At 36.8% G+C, this 23,509-nt stretch overlaps 1 protein-coding gene across 3 annotated transcripts; it reads right to left on the reverse strand.

Annotated features, from left to right (window-relative positions):
* Positions 1-556: 556 nt before the first annotated feature.
* On the reverse strand, positions 557-22,531 carry LOC128017286 (reticulon-3-B). 3 transcript variants are annotated; one of them, XM_052602595.1, is made up of 9 exons: positions 21,700-21,997; positions 17,104-17,148; positions 10,505-14,257; positions 6,565-6,772; positions 6,109-6,247; positions 5,713-5,782; positions 5,504-5,550; positions 2,945-3,003; positions 557-2,789 (listed from the first exon to the last, which is right to left on the reverse strand). In XM_052602595.1, the coding sequence occupies exons 1-9, from the start codon at positions 21,791-21,793 to the stop codon at positions 2,741-2,743; spliced, it is 4,464 nt and encodes a 1,487-aa protein (XP_052458555.1). In that variant the 5' UTR covers positions 21,794-21,997; the 3' UTR covers positions 557-2,740. The 3 variants fall into 3 exon arrangements, with proteins under 3 accessions (XP_052458555.1, XP_052458556.1, XP_052458557.1); XM_052602596.1 differs by lacking the exon at positions 10,505-14,257 and having other exon boundaries at positions 21,700-21,979; XM_052602597.1 differs by lacking the exons at positions 10,505-14,257; positions 17,104-17,148 and having other exon boundaries at positions 21,700-22,531.
* Positions 22,532-23,509: the final 978 nt, after the last annotated feature.

Below are 23,509 nucleotides of genomic sequence, written 5' to 3' on the forward strand. Positions count from 1 at the left end.
TATAATTTACAGCAACACCAATAATCAATAAAATATGTCAATTAATGTCGATATGGATGTCGAGCCTAGTTCTTAAAAATAAATGTCTGGTACATATTCCGACATAAGCAACTGCAGTTGTACAAATTCAACTTTGGGAACTAATTTAATGTTTACTTTTAAGTCTCTTATGTTCACCAAGGCTGAATTTGTTAGATGAAAAATACAGTAAAAAGTGTAATGTTGTGTACAATGAAATATGTTTTTCTATTTTAGTAAAGTGTAATTTATTCCTGTTATGGCAAATCTGAATTATCAGCATCATAACTCTTCAGGGTCACATGATCCTTCAGAAATCATTATAATTTTCTGGATTTGGTGCTCAAAAAAACATTGATTATTATTAGTGTTGAAAACAGAAGTTTAATAATATTGTGTATTTTTTAGTCACTTTTGATAAATGTTATGTGTCCTTGCTGAAGTATTCATTATTCCAAATGTTTTAATGTGTGACAATTAATTTCATGATAAGAAAAAAAAACAACAACAACAAAAAAACAACAACAAGCACTACAAATGCTTTTGTCATTTTTATTAAGTTCACTTTGACATCATTACAGGGAGCACAAGTTTTCCTGTTTGCATCTCCCTCCCCACATATTAACTTAATTCAAAACTAACAGACTGAATTTAGATGTTAGTCACCACATCTAGTCTTCAAGAGTCAAAAGAAAAAAGAATGTGACCTCCGTCAACCCTTCTCAGAGAGAAACACAGGAAAGAAGAAACCGCAAACATGCTAAAGTACTACAGGAATAAGTTATAAAAATACCCAAATATTAAACTGAACCTCAGAAGAGAAGAAAGCAGATAATAACCTAAACAGAGAGGCCTGCATCTATTAAAAAAGAAGTTATATAGTCATAATTTACCCTTAAACTGAAAACAATGTGGCAATACAAACTGTCCGAGCTTGACCTGTTCTTCGAAAGCAACACCGCACATGTGATCTCACCTGTAGAACATGCTAGTTAAGCAGCACAATGACAAGACACATTCGTCTGAATCTGGTTGTGTGTAAACATGCATACAACACAAAAAGGTGTGAGAGAGAGAAGAAGAAATTCATGGAATCAATAGCAAATCAAAGTATATAAGAAAGGGGCCATAAAAATCACAAAACAGACTTTTAAAATGTGATGGAACTTGTTAGTATTAATCATTTTCGATGCTCTTCTAAACAAATTTCCAATGTTAACATGCTTCCAACTGCATCAGCTGGAATGTTAAGCGAAGGACACAAAACCATCAGGATATGACAGACTACGTAGTGACAAAGACAACTATGTGAATGTGACTATTGATATATGGTAGACGAGACATTTATCGTGTTGTGACTGTGTGCATATATGCATTGGAGTAGTTTTTGTGTGGACTGGCATTGCTTTTAAATATTTCAGCCCACCTGAAACCATTTTTACTATTTTCATTATGTTACCCTTCCCTTTCAGAATTAAACTCAGCCTTGTAGTTGTCTCCTAATAGCCAACAGTGCTTGCAGTGGAGTTTCGACTTAAGGAAAAACAGTGTTACCACATATTAGTAAGTATAATTATCCAGCTAAAATAATAGTTCTTTGTAGCCTTATTAAATATTTAAACTTCTTCAGTGCCCAAGGTGGTAAACGATGCCCCGAAATGCTGAGAAAAAAACAGTTTTAGCTTTCTAAATGACATGAATGATGGGCACTGGCCCTGTTTCAATGAAAATCGATGACTTGTGGGGCCAACTTCACATAAAGCAGAAAATTATTGCCTTTCTCTCCTATATTCTGGTGCTCTGACGATCCTATACATAACTCAATCTTAAGGTTATTAATATTTGTTGCACAGCCAATGTCAGAAAGGGGATTTAAAGCAGCCATCCTAATCAAGATATAATATAATAACTATTATTTGAAGAGTAATAACAATAACACTTACATGTGAACTCAACTCAGATGACTAAGTGCAAGAGGTGCGAAAGAGACATACAAGAGCTGTATATTTGATTTTTAAATATAAAAAGCAACACTAACTACTTCACAGCAAAGAGCCCGTCGTAATCAAACTATATATACACATACACAAAATTAAAAAACTGCACCAATAACAGGGAGGATAGTGAACTAGACCGAATCATCACTGCTGCTAGCGTCCCGATCCATCCTGACTGATCAAAACATGCAATCTAATAATGTTCAGTGCATTTCAGATGAATACAAACACATTTTTCAAAGAAAGAAAAGGGGGTAAAGTATGTTTTTTTTTTTTTGTCAGCATTTTTTAGTGAAATGTTCATTTTTTTAAAGTACAGACATTCGCTTTTGAGTCAAACACCTGTCTTAATTCATTACTACAGCACCACCCATCCCAACGCTCAAAACCAGGTCATAAGAAGTTCAGTCTAGTTCACAAATCCTTCCGTGCACTGGCCATCACAATGGGCATCCAGTAGCATTACATCACTTTTTGTGTTGAAAAACACCAGCTTCTGGTGCCCCAAGCTTCTTTTCTTAATGCTCATTAATAAGCTGCAGAGTTAACATTGAATATCAAGAAGCTTTTTAGATTTTACATACTAGCTGGTTCAGTGCAGATGGTTGTTTTAAGGTGTGGGGTTAAACAGGGAAAAATAGGAATGGGGGCGGGGCTTAGGGTAAGGGGAGGCAGCTAAAGATAGAAGGATGGTAAACATGGTAACGAGGGATCGGAGAGGAGGATCATTCTGCTTTACAGCGCTTCAGCGATCCCGGGAGTTTCTCTTGTAGCCTAAGGAGAGAAGAAAAACCCATTGGGTGGCAATGTTAGTATGTGGCATCAGGGTCTCACTAATTGGCAGCCATTTCCAAGACTCAGTTCTTTATAGATAAATTGCATGCACAGATGGTATTTTTACTTTAGTACTCTACTCAAAACATACTCACTTGGCAATTGTATTGTTGACTTGAGTGCGTGCAATGTCAATGTAATGGTCAATCTGGGTCTGTGGAAAAAGCAAAGAGAGATTTTGTATTGTAAGAAATAATGACTGTGATATCACTAATTAATGATAGCTTTATGAAGTTTAATAAACACATCAGGCTGTATTGCGATTTCTGTTTTTCTGTCCCCAAATTTAAGACCTAATGAAATTACATTGAAAATGTTCTGATTGAAAATACTTTTTATGGCCTTAAATTTGATTTAAAAAATAAAATAAAATTGTGAGGCCACTTTTGTGGATTAAATATGTTTTGCTGGAAAACACCCTGAATCATCACAAATTATGTCAGATCCATGTATACTATGTTATCATTAAACATTTTTATTACTAAAAATAAAATACATAAACTTTACACTTAATTTGAGCTAATTTCTAAAACATCTCTTTTTCCATTAACCTGTACTAAAATAAAGTCAGAAAAAATAAAAACTATAGACATAAATTACTAAAACTTTAAAATGAGAAAGGAAATAAAAAAAAAAAAATTATACATTAAAAATATAATATTAATACAAAATTCGAAATATGAATAAAAAGAAACTATAATAGAGTTGTGTCTTTAGTTTTCTCACTGGGAAGACATTACAAACTGGGTTACTGCAGTTTTGAGGTCAGTGTATAGTGCTCTGCACCATGTAAATTAAAGAGACAGTTCAGAGTTAAGTGGCACCATTACGGATACATCATTACTGCTGTACATTATCTTCATTAGTGTTGTATTTAATTAAAAAAAAGGTCAGAAAAGAAAACTGCATCAGGCACTCATTAACAATCACTGTTATATAAGAATTAAAGACTTGACAAATGCTTTAAGCAAAGATTATGACAAGTCTTCAGTAATGGCTTACATAAGGCCCCTGTGGTGTAATAATCATACAGTACGTACTGATTACTGTTCGATCTCAGTGGGCCCCCTGTTCTCAAACACTAACTGCATGTGTAATGCTTTAAAAAAAAAGCAAATCTGTATAAGAATGTTTTAAAACCCTGCACTTGTTATGAATACAGCTAAACTATTTTCTATGTACAAGTTTTCTGTGTCATTTAAGATACTACTAATACTAGTAAACATGATATGAGTTAATTACTATTACATAAATACACACATAAACAAAGTATGCTTTTCGATCCCTTACTTCGATTAGGTAGAGCTAAATTAGTTACTATAGAAATGGTTTTATTATTATTACATTACTGTTAAAAAAAAAGAAAAAGAAAGAAGTGACATTCAGCCAAGTATGGTGACCCATTCTCAGAATTTGTGCTCTGCATTTAACCCATCCGAAATGCACACACACAGAGCAGTGAACACACACACACACTGTGAGCACACACCCGGAGCAGTATGCTTTTCGATCCCTTACTTTGATTAGGTAAACCTAAATTAGTTACTATAGAAAAGGTTTTATTATTATTACATTACTGTTGAACGGTTTAGGGTCAGTAAGACTCTTTTAAATAAATTTATACTTTTTTTTTCCAGCAGGGATGCATTAAATTAATCAAAAGTGACGGTAAAGACATCTATTCATCAAAGGATCCTGGAAATAAATTTACTGCAGTTTCCAAAAAGAAGATCAAGCATGAAGACTGATATAAATGACAACTGAAAATTCAGCTTTGCCATCACAGGAATAAATTACATTTTAAATTATATTAAAATAGAAAAAAGTTGTTTTAAATTAAAATAATACTGTACTTCCCAATATTACTCTTTTTGCTGCATTTTTGATTAAATAAATTAAGCCTTGGTAAGCATATGATGCCTTTAAAACAATAAATCCTACCAACCCCATATTGGTAGTGTGTTATTAGGGGCCAAGCATTTAAGGCATGTAGGCCTTAAAAAAAAAAAACATAAATAAATCGAACTGCATCTGAGGCTGTATCTATGTAAAGCTTTGACACTGACAACAAACTTTGTATGTGCCATTGTCACCTCACATTGACCACACAACATGAATTTGATAACTGATTTTCACCCAAATCTAGTCATATCATTTTCAGACTGCTCTGACAAAGTTATGAATTTTGTGTCAATAGACGAAACCGTATTTGTATAGCGCTGCAACAAAGTTGAGGCATGATGCCAAAACGACTGATGCTGTATCCCTGCAAAGCTTTGACATATTGACACCAAACTTTGTGTGTGCTATTATCACCTCATGCATAACATAACCACATCGATTTTATAACAACGCCACCAACTGGTCAAAAGTATTAACCCATTAAATCACATTACTATTGGTTTTATTTATGATTTTCAGCCATTTTGACTAAAATCATCTTACAATGGTTTTAATTACTAATTTTTGCATTTGGTCTGATGCTTACTGCCTTGCTTGCTTCTGTAGTGCTTGGCCCCATAGCTGCAGCTTGCAGCTATATTTATTATTATTTTGGTTATTGTTGTTTTACAATCTCTTATTTGGACCTCCACAGGAAAAGCTTTTTTGGAGCACACAATGCATGATTTGCAACTGAAAGATATAGCTCTAACCTTGTTTTTCTCATAGATGGGCGGTACACTGAAGAGCAGGATGTCGGCTGAAAAAGAAAACATCCAGTGTGAGGTCATTACAATCATTCCAAAACTCTATGTAGATTCACTCTCAATTGGTCAGCCTATAACTAAACACCAAGCAATTTTATTCCCCTCCAAAAAATTAAATAATACAAATGAAGTGCGATGATGCACATTCGGCCTACCGAGGATGAGTATAGTGATGCCATTGAAGACCGCTCCAACATATGTCATCAGCCACATAACCACTGCCAGCTGAAATCAGAAGGTAATGTGGGACAAAAGAACAAAGCTTGAGAACATAATTATTTATGTGCATTTGTTTGCAATGTTTAAATAAAAATCCTGCTGCTAAAGAAATAAATGCTCCTTGTTGCCTTTTGGAGCTTAAATGTCACTATTAACCTGTTGTATGCAAAGGAATTACTGTATGCGTACTTTAAAATATCAGGTTTTTGTATACAGAAAATGTAATAAATGTTTTGAACAAAATTCAGGTAAATCAATACTGAAATACATTTCATGTTTGGGTGAACTATCACTTTAATCTGGTCACATCGTTTATAATTGCTGGTCCTGACCTTGAGGGAATCCACCAGATCCTCGACCAGAAAGAGGCGGCTCATCTGCTTGAGTGCACGGTTGACGTGGGTGAGACAGACGTCCACGTGCTTGCGGAAGGTCTCGGGGGGCACGGTGACATCTTTCTCCATCAGAGCCCTGTCACAGGCACATGGGTCAACCCAATTAGCCCTGCCCCACCACATACGCTCACACCTCTCAGCACCACTGCACTCAAAGTGTTTTTTATTTTAATCTTCATGACAGATTTGTTCAAACATACACTAAATCATGAAGAGAACATGTAAAAACTGTAAAAAAATAAAATAAAGTCAAACCATGCCAATCTGAGAAATTAATAATTAAGTAAACATCACAATTCAGTCCAAAACTGAAAATTAGTTTGATACCGAATATTTTCGATATTTGTCTATTGTTAAGACACCAAGAAAAACAGGCCAAAAAATGTCTCTTACTTGAAGGGGTGTCCTTCATTGGACTTCTGCACAGCCTGGATGACAGACTTGTAGATGCGGAAAGAGATGGTGACACAGAGAAGGGCCAGTAGCAGGTAGGAGACCACGCTGATCACGCTAAACGCTGCCAGAGAAAGCAGCAGCAGCAGCGACACTCCAAACACCACACCTGACTTCTTAGGGTCCCGCCAGTGCACCAGGTCAGTCACTGCATGACAGAGAGACTATGTGAAAACCATGTGTGTGGTGTGTTTTAATGAACTTTACAGGATATAGCGACAAAATGAATGAAATCAATTGTTAAACTGGTGCAAAACACTTTAAAACTTGAGTGTGCAGCTGTAAAAGGTAGTAACACATTATCTTAATGGGTTCTCTTTTTGTACCTGAACTGTGCAATCATTAGTTCGGTCATAAATAATACTGAGCTCATATTTTCCATACAGCTGCAGTTACGTAATGCAGTTTTCGAGCGTTTGGTGAAAGGAACCTTTTAAAGAAGCCTTACATAAAAGGCACTCTCCACATGGAGCGATTCCTTGAAGGGGTTCATTTCTCAGGAAATCACGGACACATAAACGGTCTATGGTGGAAGATGGTGGTATTAAAGACATCAGAATTCATAAAGAGGGTGCACAATTTTGTACCCTAAAAGAACAGGAAATTACACCAATATATATTTTCCTGGCATAGGCTCAGTGTTTTCAAAACACTGCCTTCCAAGAGGAGGAATTCCTACTTGGGCATGTGTGGGGAAGGGTCCTGTAACACAAGACCTTACACGTGCAAGCGCTCGCTGGTTGAAAACACAGCTACGTCTTCCACTGTTACTATGTTTGGTCTGTCAGCTTTAGTACATCACCTCAAGCACATATGACATTCACACTCCAGGAAACTGTAAATGCATTCATGCATTCACTTCAAACAAAACATGGTTGGATACAGCTTTTCCCCTTCGGGTTTTCAGATAACGTTTATATTCTGAAATGCACTGACCACTAAATATCTGTTCAATAGGGCATATAAAGCTACATTTTTGTATGATTTTATTTACTGAAGACAGCCAAAGTCAAGGTCACTAAGGTGGGACAGGCCAAAATAAATAAATGCATTAATTAATTAGGGATAGGGAGATATGTGGACCAAACTCTACTTTTCATGCTAGGTTAAAATTCCGTTAAATAACAGGTAATAGATTACAGTTTAAAAAATTTGGGGTTGTTAGTATTTTTAGAATTCTTTCAAAAATAAGGTTTTTGAAAGAAGTCTCACAAAGGCTGCATTTATTTAATGAATAACTCTGATGAGCTCAGGTCAGTTGAAGGCAATATTTTGAGAGAGAAAAATTGAAAAGCGAGGAAAAAAATATTGTTTACAACAACAGTCAATGTGACATGATTACAGCATAATGGTGAGTGGTAAATGATTCAGAGCCTGAGAGAACACCATTGTTTTTGTCCACTCTCACAGCTCGGGGGCTAAAATGCTCAGTGCATGTGAGGGGTTTCCTTCTTGCTCACTGCAGGGGTCTCAGTCCCTCCCAGCATGCTTTGCAAGTGCCCACAGGGAGGCAGCCTCGGCTGAGAACAGTTATTCGTTATCATTTCCTCCCTCCCTCGTTGGCATTAGTGGACCCAGATACAACAGCATGTCCCAGTGGCTGCTGAGCCGCAGTGGCCTCTTTTAGGTCTTGCACAGCTCGACTCTTAAAGGTACATAACACCATCTAATGCAACTGTGCGAAACCATGGAAGAGTTCACGTGTGTATGAATCATTTACAACTGAGTCATGCATGAAATCACCCATCCCCCCCAAGTACAAAAATTTCAGCTAAAAATTCCAGTTTTTCCTCGTCACAGTGAGTGCTCATCTGTACGTTCAGAAACGAATGGTGTGAGCCAATTTCATGCAATGAAAATCTAATGAGGTCAGTTATTTAAAGGCTACTGGCCACATTTATACACTTGAAGTCTCAAGTGAAATTAAACTGCTACATTTTACATGGCAGACCATTTGGAAAAATTCTAATGCCTATCGTGAATATTTATTTGTAGTTTCAAATGCATATAAATACATAATTGAGTACAGTTATTAGCCAAACCTATGCAACAGTAATTCACACAACCACACACTATTATCTACAGCTCAGACAAACCCAAGAGGAAACCGCCACACCCATTATAACAAACTTTCACACCCCTGGAAAGGTCTCAGCTGTATTTATGAATACCAAGTTGAAAAAAATCTCATCCAAAAAAACTCAAGTGAGACAAAGAATATACTCTAGATACATTAAATAACCCACTTAATTTATTATAAATACATATGGCAACGAGCAAAATAAATGAATAACTGTCTATATGAATTGGTAACACTTTACAGTTAGGTTAAATTCATTAACATTAGTTACATTTACAGCATTTTTTTTTTTTTATTTGTTCACCCACACCCCCTCCCCCCCCACACACACAGACACATAAGATACATGAATTAACATCAAAATAATATATTTATAGCAATATAGTATATTCATTAATTACCATTAACCTGTATTAATAAATTTTATATTAAAAAAAAAACTAACAAACAAAAGAACTATTGTATATGATACCTTATGCATTAACTAATGTTAACAAATTAATACACATTGTAAAGTGTTAAGAAAATGTTAGTGTTCGTTGTCTTTTTAGTAAATACCTAAGTATCTATTACTTTTTAATTACAAAATTGGGGCTGCACAATTATACAATTATCGGTGAATAATTTATTCTGAAAAGCAAATTTATTCTCCATTAACTTCAAACATCAGCGTTAAAAATAATTAAGAAAAACATTCTCAGCTTGTTTTGGATATGTAGCCTACAATAAATACAATAATAATAAAAAACAGGTTCTACAAACATAAGTATTATAATACATTATATTCTTATTACTTTAGAAATTAATCATGTTGTTAATCATGTAGCATTTACAAAACTGATTCTACATTACCAAGAAAGCGTCTGATAAGAGCATAAATGTAAACATCATAACAGAATCCTTCATGGTAACTGAAGGCATGCAGGAAATGTACGTGCTTTAGATAAGGCATTGGACCTTTCCTTCGACATTGTGAAACAACAGAGTTCTACTGGGCCATGTGTGATAAATTTGCATTTCATGTCAGCAAAACCCAACTGGGGAATATATATGCTTAAATTCATATTTTGACAGTCTATTTGAATGCAGTTTTAATTACAGCTTTATCTTTTAGGTAAAACTGAAACTTTTTAAATTTAGTTAATTTAATTAACTGCTTTTGTAATACCATTGTCCTTATGGTAAAGGCCAAGCATTTCTCCTTTAAAGTGGAAATTATTGCACAAATCCGATTATTCTGCATTACTTTCTCGTGTTGTACCACATGAGTATTCAAATGACAATAGCCTACTAACTGCAAAATGGAAGAAAATGCTACTCCTGTTGAATGACACATTCACCCCGACTTCATTCCTGACAGCCTTCCCGAAAAAGATTGCATAAAAAGATGAAACCTGAGACAAGACATAAACTGTGTGACCCGACCTAAAGTGTTGTGCATGAAGCCACTCTGCAAAATTTTTTATACTTAGCACTTTTAATATTATACCATCATGTTTTTAAGTTCACGAGACATGTCTGAAAATAAATACAAGTCAGTACATTTAACAATATGACTGGTCTTAGCTAATAATATTTTATAACACAATTAAAGATTGCTTCACAACAAACAAAGCATATATAATCTCCATAAGGCTATTAAATTAGTTAATTAGTTACTTTTTGGCATCTTTTCAGAAGCATTCTTATAGGTTAGAGTTGAGTAAATTAAAGTAGAATTATAAAGTAAAAGAGGTAAGTAAGGTCTAGTGTTTGGGGGATGCGTGCAGGGTTAGCTTGCCCAGAAGAAAGACATGTTACCTGTAAGGTGGGTTAGTATTGCTGTCAAGACATGCTCTGCAAGGTGGTAGGCCTCTGCTACCCAAATGTCGATTGCCTCTACCTCTTTGGGAAGTAAGGCATCAGGCTGATACTCGTTTTGAGGAGTGTGAGAAGATGAGGTGACGGAGACCTCAGCACTTGGTGTAGGATTTGGAGCTTTATCAGGCTTTAGGACAGTCTTCATAGTGGAAATATTCTCGTCTTCCTCCTCTTGGCTGCTCCCGAGCTCTTTCAAAGCAGAAATTGTGAGGCGCTCTTGCTCGAAGTCCATAATCATTGCTGGGGAGGATTGAGTGGAAGCAGAAGCATCAGATTTGGGATTCTGGTCTATAGTTTTTCGTCCAGGACTGAGAACTTCAGGTTCCTCGTCCTGCCGTGACTTAAGACACTCCCTCATGAACTCCACGAAACTATCAGTCGCAGCTGTTACTGAACATTCTGCTTCAATCGTCTCTGAATCACTCAGGGTCTCTGGCGAATCCGGTCTATCTAAAAGATCTTCTGTGGTCACCACTCGTGGTTCAGACTTAGTTATCACTGATCCCTCAGTTACCTCATTTGCCATAGGGCCAGGAATATCGTCAATAATTTTGCTAGACTGCTCATTGTAAAAAGAGTGAAATGGTGTAGGTGGGTTCTCTTGAACTGGTGGTTGTTGATCAATTGACTGGACTGGCAATTCCTCCTGTTCCTGCAAGGTTGAATCCTTGATTTCTACTGCTGACTTTTGATCTTCTGAATCAATACTTGGCATTTTGTTCTGAGGGAGAGTAATCTTAATATCGGCAGGAATATCGGATGAAAGGACAGATAGAGAAGGCTCAGGCACAGATTCATAGTCTAGCCTGCATTCGTTGCGTGTCTCGTTGAAATCATCAGTAATTTGTTCTGAGTCAACACTCTGTATTTTGTTTTGAGGGAGAGTAATTTCAATATCATCAGGAATATCAGATGAAAGGTCAGATATGGAAAGTTCAGGCACAGATTCATAGTCTAGCCTGCATTTGTTGAGTGTCTCGTTGAAATCATCAGTAATTTGTTCTGATTCAACACTCGGCATTTTGTTTTGAGGGAGAGTAATCTCAATATCATCAGGAATATCAGATGAAAGGTCAGATATGGAAAGTTCAGGCACAGATTCATAGTCTAGCCTGCATTTGTTGAGTGTCTTGTTGAAATCATCAGTAATATGTCCAAAGGATTCTTGAACATTTTTATTATCTGGAAGGCAGCTTGTCTTTGGAAGTTCTATTTTCTCACCTTTGCTCTCCTTAAAATAAGACGAATTCAGCTGGTCTTTTAAAGCAAGCTCTTCACTGGCATAATGATCCAGGTAAGTCTCTACATCACTGGGCTCATTTGAGGGGGAACTGATGTCAGGGGGAAGGTCAGAAAGTATTTCTGCTGTCTTGTCTTTTTCCAGGGATGACTCTTTAAGGGGTTCAAAGGACACCAAATTCTGAGATATAAGCTCTTGAGAGTCCTCTAAATTTAAGCCTCCAGAGTCTGGAGAGGACTGGAGAAAAATGCCACTTTCATAATCATCTTCAATCACCTTGTGCTCAGGAGATTGCTCTGAATCAGAGCTGGTTTGATTTGTCTGAGAGGAAATGCCATGGTCAGGTTTATGCTCACCGTGTAGAGTTTCCACAGATACTTTTTCTTGAACCTCTGAGTCATGTAGGTCGGATGACCTTTTGCCTTCACCTTGCAATATCTGACACTCTTCATTCTCCTCCTCCACCTCTCCTTCCACCTCAAATGGTTCTTCATCATCACTTAAAACTTGCTCCTCGGTTTCAATAACGTTAATAATAGGTACCTGTATTGGCTGTTTTTCATTGTTTGGAATGGTCTCCTCTTCCTTGTGGGTTTCGGTGTCAAGGCCATTATTTCCCACTGTTGGGATGCTCATGGTTTCTTCAATCACTGTATCATCTGACTCCCCAGAACTGTCTATCTCCTGGATTTCAGCAGGCTCCAAGTTTCCCTTCGAAATATTGGAATGTTCTGCAGAACTAGGCTCTATCTGTTGGGATACTGGGGGTGATGGTGACTCAAAATCTGCAGGAGCAGCAGGAGAGGAAGGAAGCTCTTGACTGTCAGGGAATATCTGATAGCCTTGAGTGCCCATATCGGCTTTCTCTTTTTTGTCCCACATATAGGCTGTTGGTAAAAAGTTCTGGTCAAATTCAGAATCGTCCTCAACACTCTCTTGTTTTGACTGCTTGTTGTCATCATCCTTCGACTGATTGATGTCATCTGCCTCTTTGATAGGACTGTCCATAAACTGATCAGGAACTCCTGCAAAAGTTTCTGGAACTTCTGTTGTATCAACACGGTTTGGTATCATCACTTTGGATGGGCTCTCTTGCAGCAAAGGAAAATAATTTCCCTCATCAAGATCAGGATCTTTAATGTTGAAATTTGGTGCTGGCGGTAAGTGAGCTCTCATCCAGTCAGCGGTGTCCTCAAAGTCACTTCCATGCTTTTCCTCTCCAAGCACTTCAAAGGGTGATTCTGGAGATTCCTTCTCATTTGACATGGTCCTTTTTTGAAAGGGTGATTCTGGAGATTCCTTCTCATTTGACATGGTCGTATTCTCAAAGGGTGATTCTGGAGATTCCTTCTCATTTGACATGGTCGTATTCTCAAAGGGTGATTCTGGAGATTTCTGCTCATTTGACATGGTCGTATTCTCAAAGGGTGATTCTGGAGATTTCTGCTCATTTGACATGGTCTTTTTCTCAAAGGGTGATTCTGGAGATTTCTGCTCATTTGAAATGGTCTTTTTCTCAAAGGGTGATTCTGGAGATTTCTGCTCATTTGACATGGTCTTTTTCTCAAAGGGTGATTCTGGAGATTTCTGCTCATTTGACATGGTCGTTTTCTCAAAGGGTGATCCTGGAGATTTCTGCTCATTTGACATGGTCGTTTTCTCAAAGGGTGATCCTGGAGATTTCTGCTCATTTGACATGGTCGTTTTCTCAAAGGGTGATCCTGGAGATTTCTGCTCATTTGACATGGTCGTTTTCTCAAAGGGTGATCCTGGAGATTTCTGCTCATTTGACATGGTCTTTTTCTCAAAGGGTGATCCTGGAGATTTCTGCTCATTTGACATGGTCGTTTTCTCAAAGGGTGATCCTGGAGATTTCTGCTCATTTGACATGGTCGTTTTCTCAAAGGGTGATTCTGGAGATTTCTGCTCATTTGACATGGTCTTTTTCTCAAAGGGTGATTCTGGAGATTCCTGCTTATTTGCCATGGTCCTTTTCTGAAAGGGTGATTCTGAAGATTCCCGCTCACTTGACATTTTCCTTTTCTGAAAGGGTAATTCTGAAGATTCCTGCTCATTTGATATTGTCCTTTTCTGGAAGGACAAGCGGGAGGAAATTCCATGTGTTTCAGTAGGGGACTTCTCGTAGTGACGCTCTTTAAAATGTGGAAACCCCCCATCATTTCTATCAAAATCATTCTGCTTTGCAGCTAAAGCTTCTAGTGCTTTGATTCTCTCAGACACTGGGGATGTCTTTATAGGGGAGTCCTGCTTTTGAAAGCCAAAAGATGACTCAAAAAGCTCCCGTTTCTCTTTGATGGTATGATCTATGTTGTCACCAGGTGAAGAGTCAATTCCATAAGCAACTGATGAAAAGGAACTTGACTGAGAAGAAAAGCGAAGAGATGTGGCCAAATTCTCTGAAGGTTTGTCAGAGCCCAGTACCACTCTTTTGTCTGCATCCATCATGCAGCAAGAAAGAGGAGGAAAAGGAGGGTTGGAAATAAAGATCAAGGCATACTTTACCTTAATTCCGAGTAGCGAAAGCAGGGTAACATGCTGAAGCTCAGGCTTGTATAGGTTTGTCTTAAAGTAAGATCATTAAAATTTCAAAACCCAACAACTTTAGCAATCAGCAGCTACATTGTAGCTTTATGGAGCATTCCCAAGATGCTTAATTTGCTTGCATCCATTTAACTTAAGCTAAAGCGATCATGCAAACACTGCATGGTTCCACATATTAATGGATGGAGTTTGATGTCTGCATGCCAGCTTGACAATGTGCTGATACCACTGAGGAATCTCAATGACACACACAGTGCCTCTGAATGGTTTTAATGTATTGTTCCTGTAAAGGCACAACTGTTTACTTCAGATGACATCCATAATCAAACACCCCCCAAAACAATGAAACAATTAATACAGACAAACAAACAGAAAAAGTTACTGAATATCCTCAGTAAAATTACTAAAAAAATGATTTTTTAAATAATTAAAGCATTGTTATCATTGGTTCTATTAAAGGGCTGTCTAATCTATGTCTCAACTATCAAGCCATCTCAAAAAAGGTAGATGATAAAGAAATTACATTATGGTGTAGATGACACAATGAGGGCTGAATTATAAGAGCACAGGGAATACAGCTAAATGAATGCTGGACACACTGAAAAAGGAAAGTCTGACCACTTTACCATGCAACACAATGGCTGTGTAAGAAAGCTGGCAAATTCTGCCTTCACAGGCACTTGACTATGTGGAGGTAGGCAGGTAACAAGGCACATCTGAATACAATGTTTGTGTCACATATGCTAAGCAATAATTTTAAGTTTAATAATTTCTCTCGACTCTCAGGTTGGGTGATAAAACAGGTTCCAGGTACTTCTGTAACACGACACACCGTCACTACCACATTCTAAAATCCTAATCATTTTGTCCCTTTCCAAACCTGTCATTTACTGGTTTTACCGTAAGATATAATCTTCGAATTTGCATACTGTAGGGTACATTTCCACTAGTAAAAAAAAAAAAAAACCTTTGCTGCAACTGACAGGACCTAGTATTTTCTCCATACTGTGGTTATAGGCCTACAAAGTCAGAGTAAAGCTTTCTGAAAATACTTTTAGCTTATAGCAATATAATACAGAAAAAATGCTATTTATTGTACATTACATGTTATTTTTACATGTTATTGCTCAAAATTTGTTTCAACTTTAAGACTTTTTTATTTTAAAGATACTGGTATGGTTAAGAATCCAGTGTGCAAACTAAGCAAAACTATTATGATGAGTCATTTAAATAGTTTTAAAGTTATTCAGACCAGATTCCAGAGCCCAAAACACTTTAGTTGGCAATCTTTGAGAAAAAAAGCTAACTATTTTACATAATCAACAAAGTATTTAAACAAAAGTTTTAAAAGAAGACATTATTAACTGAAATAAATTTATTGAAGGTAATGCCATTTTAAATATTCAAGGTATATCTATGATATCTGGAAACTTCAACATAGTGTGAGGGATTTACTCAAAATCTACTTTATGCTAATGCTTTGTACATAAATGCTACAATGATCAAAATCCTGATAATAAATAGACAAAAAAAAAAGAGACCAAACAAACAAACAAACAAAAACACTGAAACCTGTGGATTTCCTCTTACTCTGTGGTAAAAGACAACATGCAAAATGCATGGAAAAAGCAGGTGAAGAGTCAGCCGCAGCAGCCAAGGGGATGCAACCCCGAGCAGCGTCCTTTTGCTAGTTCCCTCCCCAGTGGCGCTCTACCTTCAGGACCAGTGCCGTGTGGGGGGTGTAGCTCCAAACACAGCTTGATGTGGGAGAGGGGGGATATCAAGGACAAGAATCCCCAGGGACACCAACCTGATCCATTTTTAGGATTCTGCTCTTGCACAAAGTGAACTTGAACTTCTCTGCTATCTTAAAATAAGGTGGCAATCTTGGGATTAAGCCGGACCCACAGTAACGCTGACCTAAATCATGTTTGCAGTGGGTATAAACTGGAGCCGATTGAATTTCTAGCATCTGTGGGGACTTAGCTTTCCCATTTTTAATCTGTGAACCTTGTCAGATGTGGGTTGCTGAAATGACAGGGGATACTAATGTTAAATGTGAGGTAGTAGCCACAAAATATTGCCAGAACTGGCTACGTTCAAACAAGGCATTAGAAGATAGAAAATTGGTTAAAGAGCATTCAGTGAATCCAAGTTTGAAAATTTCAGAAACTGCTGAAAAAAGGAGGGACTTGGCTGTTATTACGGATTCCAATGTGCATGATTGCAAGGGGGTCACCATTAGAAACAGCAAGGGTCTTGTTATACAAAACTGGTCAGGGAGGGTGGTTGGACTGCACAGTACACGGTCGAGTGGCGTGCAGGTGTGTGACTAACTATGAGCTCGATTGTTAATGTTTAGGTAAGAACAGAGTTGTCAAGACCATACAGATTGAAGGAGAGGACATTCTGATGATATTCCACAGAAATTGGTTGGCTTCTAGCTTAAGAGATAAGGTCTAATTTTTGGTTTCTGTGAAACAACCGGTAGCTTCTTTCAGTGTCCTCTGCTTCATTTCCTTCTCCTAAAAAGAAGATCTCCAAAAGAAGCCCTTACTGTGAGCATCTAGTCTGGTATAGAGGTGGAGAGGGTCACTGGCAAGAGGGATGGAGAGCGTCATAGCAGCAGCCCAGCGGGATATAGCATACTTAATAGAACAGAGATGACAGAGGAGCATGGAGAAAAAGATGTAAGGTAGAGAAGCAGGCGAGCATCATAAGAGAACTATACACTTGCCTTGAGGAGACTGAATGAGAGATACAGGCGAAGAAAAAAAGGAATCTGAAAAAATAAATTAGGACAGAAAAATGAGAAGAAAAGTCTCAGTATCCTTCTTATACTCTACATTTGAAAGGGGAAAATGTTAGTGAAATGCCCAGCAAAGCACCTTTTACATCTCAAGAATCTAGAAAAAAAAAAAGAGCTGACAGCAAATAACTAAGTTCTTACCTCAACAAGTTACATGACTTAAAGGAATAGTCATCATTTACTCACCTTCTTATATCGTTCTAAACCTGAGCAATTTTCTCCTGCAGACTACAAAAATGGTCAGGGTCCAAACAATATTGGACCTCTTTTCACTTTCAATGTGCAGACTAATATATAAATTACATTTTTTGCTTAATTTTTTTTTTCTAAGACATTTTTCAAAAGATTTTCTTTTGTGTGATACAGATTTTGAATAACATAAGAGTGAGTAAATAATTACAAAATTGTATTTTTTGGTAACCTTTCCCTTTAATCTACAAGTAAGATAAATATATATATATGAGATAATCAACCATTACTGATGGTGTGAGATGCTCTATTCTTTCTAAAGCTATTATAAAAAAAAATAATAATAATAATAATAAAAAAAAAAAAACACATTCCAAATTATTTTATGAATGCACCTTATATTACTTGAAAGACTACACAGAATACTATACTTCTATAAATTCATTTAACACTGGTGAAGAAGAAAAAACAGTCTATGGAAGTTAAAATGATAAATAAATGTTCAGATGCTAAAATAAAAAAATTAAATGATCAAAATGGTCACTGATAGTTCTTAATTGACAAGGCTCATATTATAACTTCATAGTATGAGAACTGAATTATAGTTATGATATGGCTTTAATAAATTGTTAATAAAAATATATTTTAGATTATTTTTGCTATAGCTCGTTACTACAAATTAAGAAATTAAATTGCATTTGATTTATCATGAGCATCCATTTTTAAGAATAGGATTAAATATTTGATAGCATGACTGAACATTTGATTTACCATTTTAAGTTTGTTAAAACTTCCATAAAAGTGATAAAAAGGGAGGGGGGTGTGGGGGTGGAACAAAATAAATGGGGATCAATCACAGTACCTAAAATAAACATTTTTGCTTATACAATAATATAGATTTTAACATGATGTTATTTTCATGTATAATAATCACAAAGCAAATCATAAAAATATTTAGCATCAACTACATATGGCACTTTTTTTCTGTACAAACAGAACTAATCATATACACATTATTCCTCAATGCTTGAGCTGCATAGTGTACAATACTCATAATAGTCAAATGGTGGAACTTTCTCATGAAATTTTCAATGATCCCTCCTATTCTTTCTGACATCTAACCCTGCAAAGCACCCACATGTTGCACCACTGTTATGTAACCTGTTAAGGGAAGCCATTTTCAGCAACACTTCAAGAATTCATGTGATTTGGAAGCAAACAATATCTGAATTCATCCAGAAGCCACTTTCAACAGTTGGGTCAATCATTAAGCTGTAGAGACAACACTGGGTAACCCAAATTGGATGACTCTACTCTGGAATCTCAACACGAACGGGGAGTGTCAACAACGAGAGTGGTGAGAAAGTTAAAGAGAACAAGCTGATCGAGTAGCACAACAGTCTTAAACAGGGTAAGCTCTACTCGTCACAAATAAGGAGTGTACCCCTGCTTCACGGCATTCCTTGCCCAAACCACTCCCAAACGCTTTATAATAAGCGACACACCTTGCACGATTGATGTGGACACCAGAACTCTGACAAATCCACACACCCTCTGTCATCTTGATTGAAGTTTTTGTTCCCTTACTTATGAGTCAACCATATAGAATCTGCATTTTTTTGTGACAGCAGTAACCACGTGGTGCAATTATGGCATCACAATCCTATGACAGTTGGTTAGTCATGTTCAATAAGGAAATAAGGTGTAGTAATCCAACATCCAAGGATTTGATAGCTAGATACTATCTACTGCAAGAGGCTAAATCCACCGAAATGGCTTGTGTTACAGGGCGATGCTTAAAGTGGGACTTTGACCTCTGACTCTGGAAAAGCCTGTGTGACATTTCTGTCATGCCAGCAATATCAGCTCTATTCCTGAGGGGACTGAATCATGATACCTAAATCTTTAAGAGTGCTGCCTCAGCCAGCTGTATTGACCTTAGAGATCATGCCCAGACGGAAGAGAGAGGGCAAGAGAGACAGTTTTCTGACAAAGCAAAAGACAGTATTGATATACTGTGAAGATCAATTTGATTTAGGCTTAAATATGATCTCCTGGTCTCATATAACACGACATATTTTTAACAGATTGTTCTGGGTTGAATACAAGTTAAGATTTACCAAAAATGACCAAATACTTTTGGAATGTTGACACGAACTATGGGATGGCAAATGTATGTTTAAAAATAATGATTTAAAACAGCATGAATACATCTCACTCTATAATTTATATGCACGTAGCCTTAATTATGATAATTTATAATTAAGTTGCATTTACTTAAATTAACCCGAATGACTACTTGAAATATCATTCAAACTAACACTTGAAATATACAATTTCACTTACACATGTATTTACATTATTACCTAAAATGTATTTTAAACAATAACAAAATAATAGTTAAGTTTTGAATCAATTTCCAAGTAATAATTTTCACAAAATGTATTGACTTGCAAATAAATGCACTTGCAAAAGAAGCCTATGGAGCAATAATTGCATGCTTAAGCCATTGATTTCCTTATTAAAAAACATTACTCAGTTCACACCTACAAATCCTACTGATTGAACTTAACCTGAATTTAACCCAGAATTTTGGATTAAAACAACATTTAGCTAGGCATGTATGGCATCATTTAATACCTTATATTTACATATAGTCTTTTAATATGTAGGTAGAATGTGAAATGTTATGATCCATCCAGTGACAACGGCACCCACACAGACATCTCAGATTGTGTCTTGGAGGGCCATTGCAGCTAAATTTAACCATCTGGTCCAATATGTCACCTTCACATATGGTGTCTGTGATAGTAAGCCTGTAAGCCAGTCATCACCTCTACATTCTTCAAGCAATATTCAGATTCTGTTAACTAACTGAAGTCAATGTTCCTAAGCTCGAAAAACATTTGAAGGCATCAAACGATTTAAAAGAGCGCTGAAAATTCTGAGCAGGGTGATGTCATGAGTCTTAACTACACATTCTAATTCTATTAGATTCCCAGACGCCTTAATGAAGCCAAACCAAGGAGACCAATGCGCTCCACATATGCTGCTGACCTGAAAAGTACTGAACCAACATCCGGTCAACAAAAACATGCAGCATTGTTTTCACTATGGAAAAATATACAGGAACTGAACAAAGGACAGGGAGTCATTTCTAAACGCCTGAAACGTGTAAATATGGGCAACATTAACTGCATTTATTAGGTATGTGTGTGTGCGTACACTACATACGTGTGCATGCATGCATGCATATATATGTATGTATGTTTAATACCGTATTTACTGTAAACTTCAAGTAACGTGACAAGGCAGAACAATTTATTAACAAATCAATCCTTGTATACTTGGAAATGACAGTAGACATGGTAATACTGACTCATTTTCGAATAGATAATTTCACGCTGTTCATTTTAAAGAACCTAAATTATTATTTTACGCCATGACATAATTACGTCACCCTGACTTGGCATATTTAAACGTCCCAATACAGTCATACGCAATCTAAAAATGGAACAACCCGATTTATTTTAATTTCATATGTCCCAATTCAGTATATCGCACCAATGATAAAGTTCATAAAAAACGAACTATTTAAGAGCACAACTTTTATTATGCACTAATAATAAAACTAATTTGAACACGTATACTGTTCGTGACGGTTCTAGGTTCGAATCGAAATAGAATCTGTTTAGTTCTGAACATTTTCAGTTGATTCTTTTACCAGATCGGACTCAAAAGAACGATTCCTTATTGGTTCGAGACAGCTAGGTTGATTATTCTAGCTTGTCACGTCGCTGGCCCTGTAGATGGGGTGTGTGTATGTGGGTTCTTCTTTCATTTACACTGTCTTCCAGTTTCGGATGCATCTGCAGTGCAGATCATCAGCTGAGCCGCAACATGTGCCCATGGGTTCAAAGGGGTATTATGTGTCCCCATATTTCTTCGTGGCCTTTTCCTAAAAATAAACGTCAGGTCAAAGCTGTGGATGAGAACACATTCATTCTGAGTCCAACATCCGCCATGCCATTTCTGCCTGCAAAGTGTAACGCCAAAAATCTTCCTACTATGCCCAAAAGGAGAGGATATGAAAAGTGTACGTGAGAAACAAACAGTGCAAGAATATTACATAACGCCAGAGAGACACAGTATTACCTTCAAGGCATTTTAAACATGTGCATTCATTCAAATCGATCTGAATTACACTTATATCAACTGCTATTGCCCTTAAACGCACTATTCAGCGCAAAATGCATTTTCCATTTAGAATATCAGTACATAAACCAAACAGAAAAAAACAATGAACCTGTTGTAATGAGTTTCACGTTCTCTTACCGGAAAACTTCGAGTCTTTGGACGATGCAGAATGTCCATCGTTAAGGCCTTGTGACGACGAAATCTGAGAAGATTGGTTCATGGGATCTGCCATGTTTGTCGTGTTGTTCTACAGGGTCTGTAGTGTAGAAGTGTCGCTTGAGGTCTGGCTGCTGATTGACACTCGGAACGCTCCCAAATCACCGTGTATTTCCCAACACAGAAGCGGCGTTACCGAGCCTGCACGAGAACATTAGGTGAACCTGCCTGAATGTTGCAGTGGATGGGGGCGGTGGAAGACAAATAGGGCGGGTACGAGAGAGAGAGAGAGAGAGAGAGAGAGAGAGAGAGAGAGAGAGAGAGAGAGAGAGAGAGAGCGAACGAACGAACGAACAATTAGAGCATGAGGGCGATTTTTGAGCTTAAAGGGATAAGCTATATAACTATTTTGCTTCGATATTGTGCAACAGACCTTCCTTTTCCTTCACCTCTCCCATAAATATAGAGACAGAGCTCTGACTTTTCCCATACAGACCGCATCATGTGTTGTAAACAAGTACCTTTAAGTGTTTGTTATACATTTTCAGACATTAAAGTAATAATTGTAATAATATATAATAGTAATAACATAATATCACCCTGAATCGCCACAGATTTTGTCGCCCCGAATAACCAAACACTTGTTATTATGAACCCTGAAAGCTACGGAGTTTGCATTAGGTTGATGCCTAATCTATCCTCGCCTACTTAACATATGTTACTTTATGGAACATGTTTATGTAATGCTTTTGCATTCTGTGCATTCGTCTGGAGCTAATCAGTTGCTGTTGTTTTCACCATTTCAGTAAACAGTGGGTCATCATTTAATATATAGTGCAACAGCGCACTCTTTTGGCGCCGTCTCATGCCTTTTTTCATTGTTATGAAAGAAAGGCCTAGATTAGACTACATTTCACCGACAAAATGATTGAGTTTTTTCATGGGATGGCGGACAGCAGTGTGAATACAGTATTAGATGCCGAAGTTATATTAGAAATCGGAAGTCTGGGTCCACCTAGACTAATTTTAATATTAGAAACAGCACTATAGATTCCACATGTATTTTAAAGCTATGACTTCTACGATTCTGAAAACAACACAGACAACCAAACAAAATTTGCAATTTACTTGAGTTTCTGACAAAATGTTTTATTAGGCTATTGTTATAGTAAATGGGTATATTTAAAATATCTATTATTGTAAACGAATTAGCCTACTTATGTAAAAAAAAAAAAAAAAAAAAAAAAAAATGAATATACACGTCACTGTTCGCCACCTACTGGCATAATGTAACATCATAATGTAACATACTGTATACAATCATTATTAGCAGCGTATCAAACCATATCATTATTGCAGCATTATCATAATTTAAACTTTTATCAATACATTTGTTATTATTTAATGTTTGCAACACAGAAATGTATAGCCTGCTGTGTAGTCTGAGAAGCAGTTTCAAACGCAGCTCTCTTTCGATCAAAATCAGGTTTATTATTCCGATGTGATTTCATAGGTTTAATAGACATACCGTCATTTAGGAATAAGATCGCGTGTGTTTCAATCGAGATCGCAATCTTTTAATGATTAAACATGCATTATACATATGAGCCTTATAGCCTATAGATTTTGCTAGCACGTTTTATATGTGTACCAGGTCTGAGAAGTAACCCGCCCCCATACAGACATATTGTTTTCAAAGTTTGACAGATATCGTGATGTATCATTATAGGATTGCCTAGCAATAAATCATTTATTGCAGAATTGTTGCTTCATGAGCCATGTATCATATCAT

This window comes from Carassius gibelio, chromosome A7 (genome assembly GCF_023724105.1).
Source record: "Carassius gibelio isolate Cgi1373 ecotype wild population from Czech Republic chromosome A7, carGib1.2-hapl.c, whole genome shotgun sequence".
NCBI classification, from domain to species: domain Eukaryota; kingdom Metazoa; phylum Chordata; class Actinopteri; order Cypriniformes; family Cyprinidae; genus Carassius; species Carassius gibelio.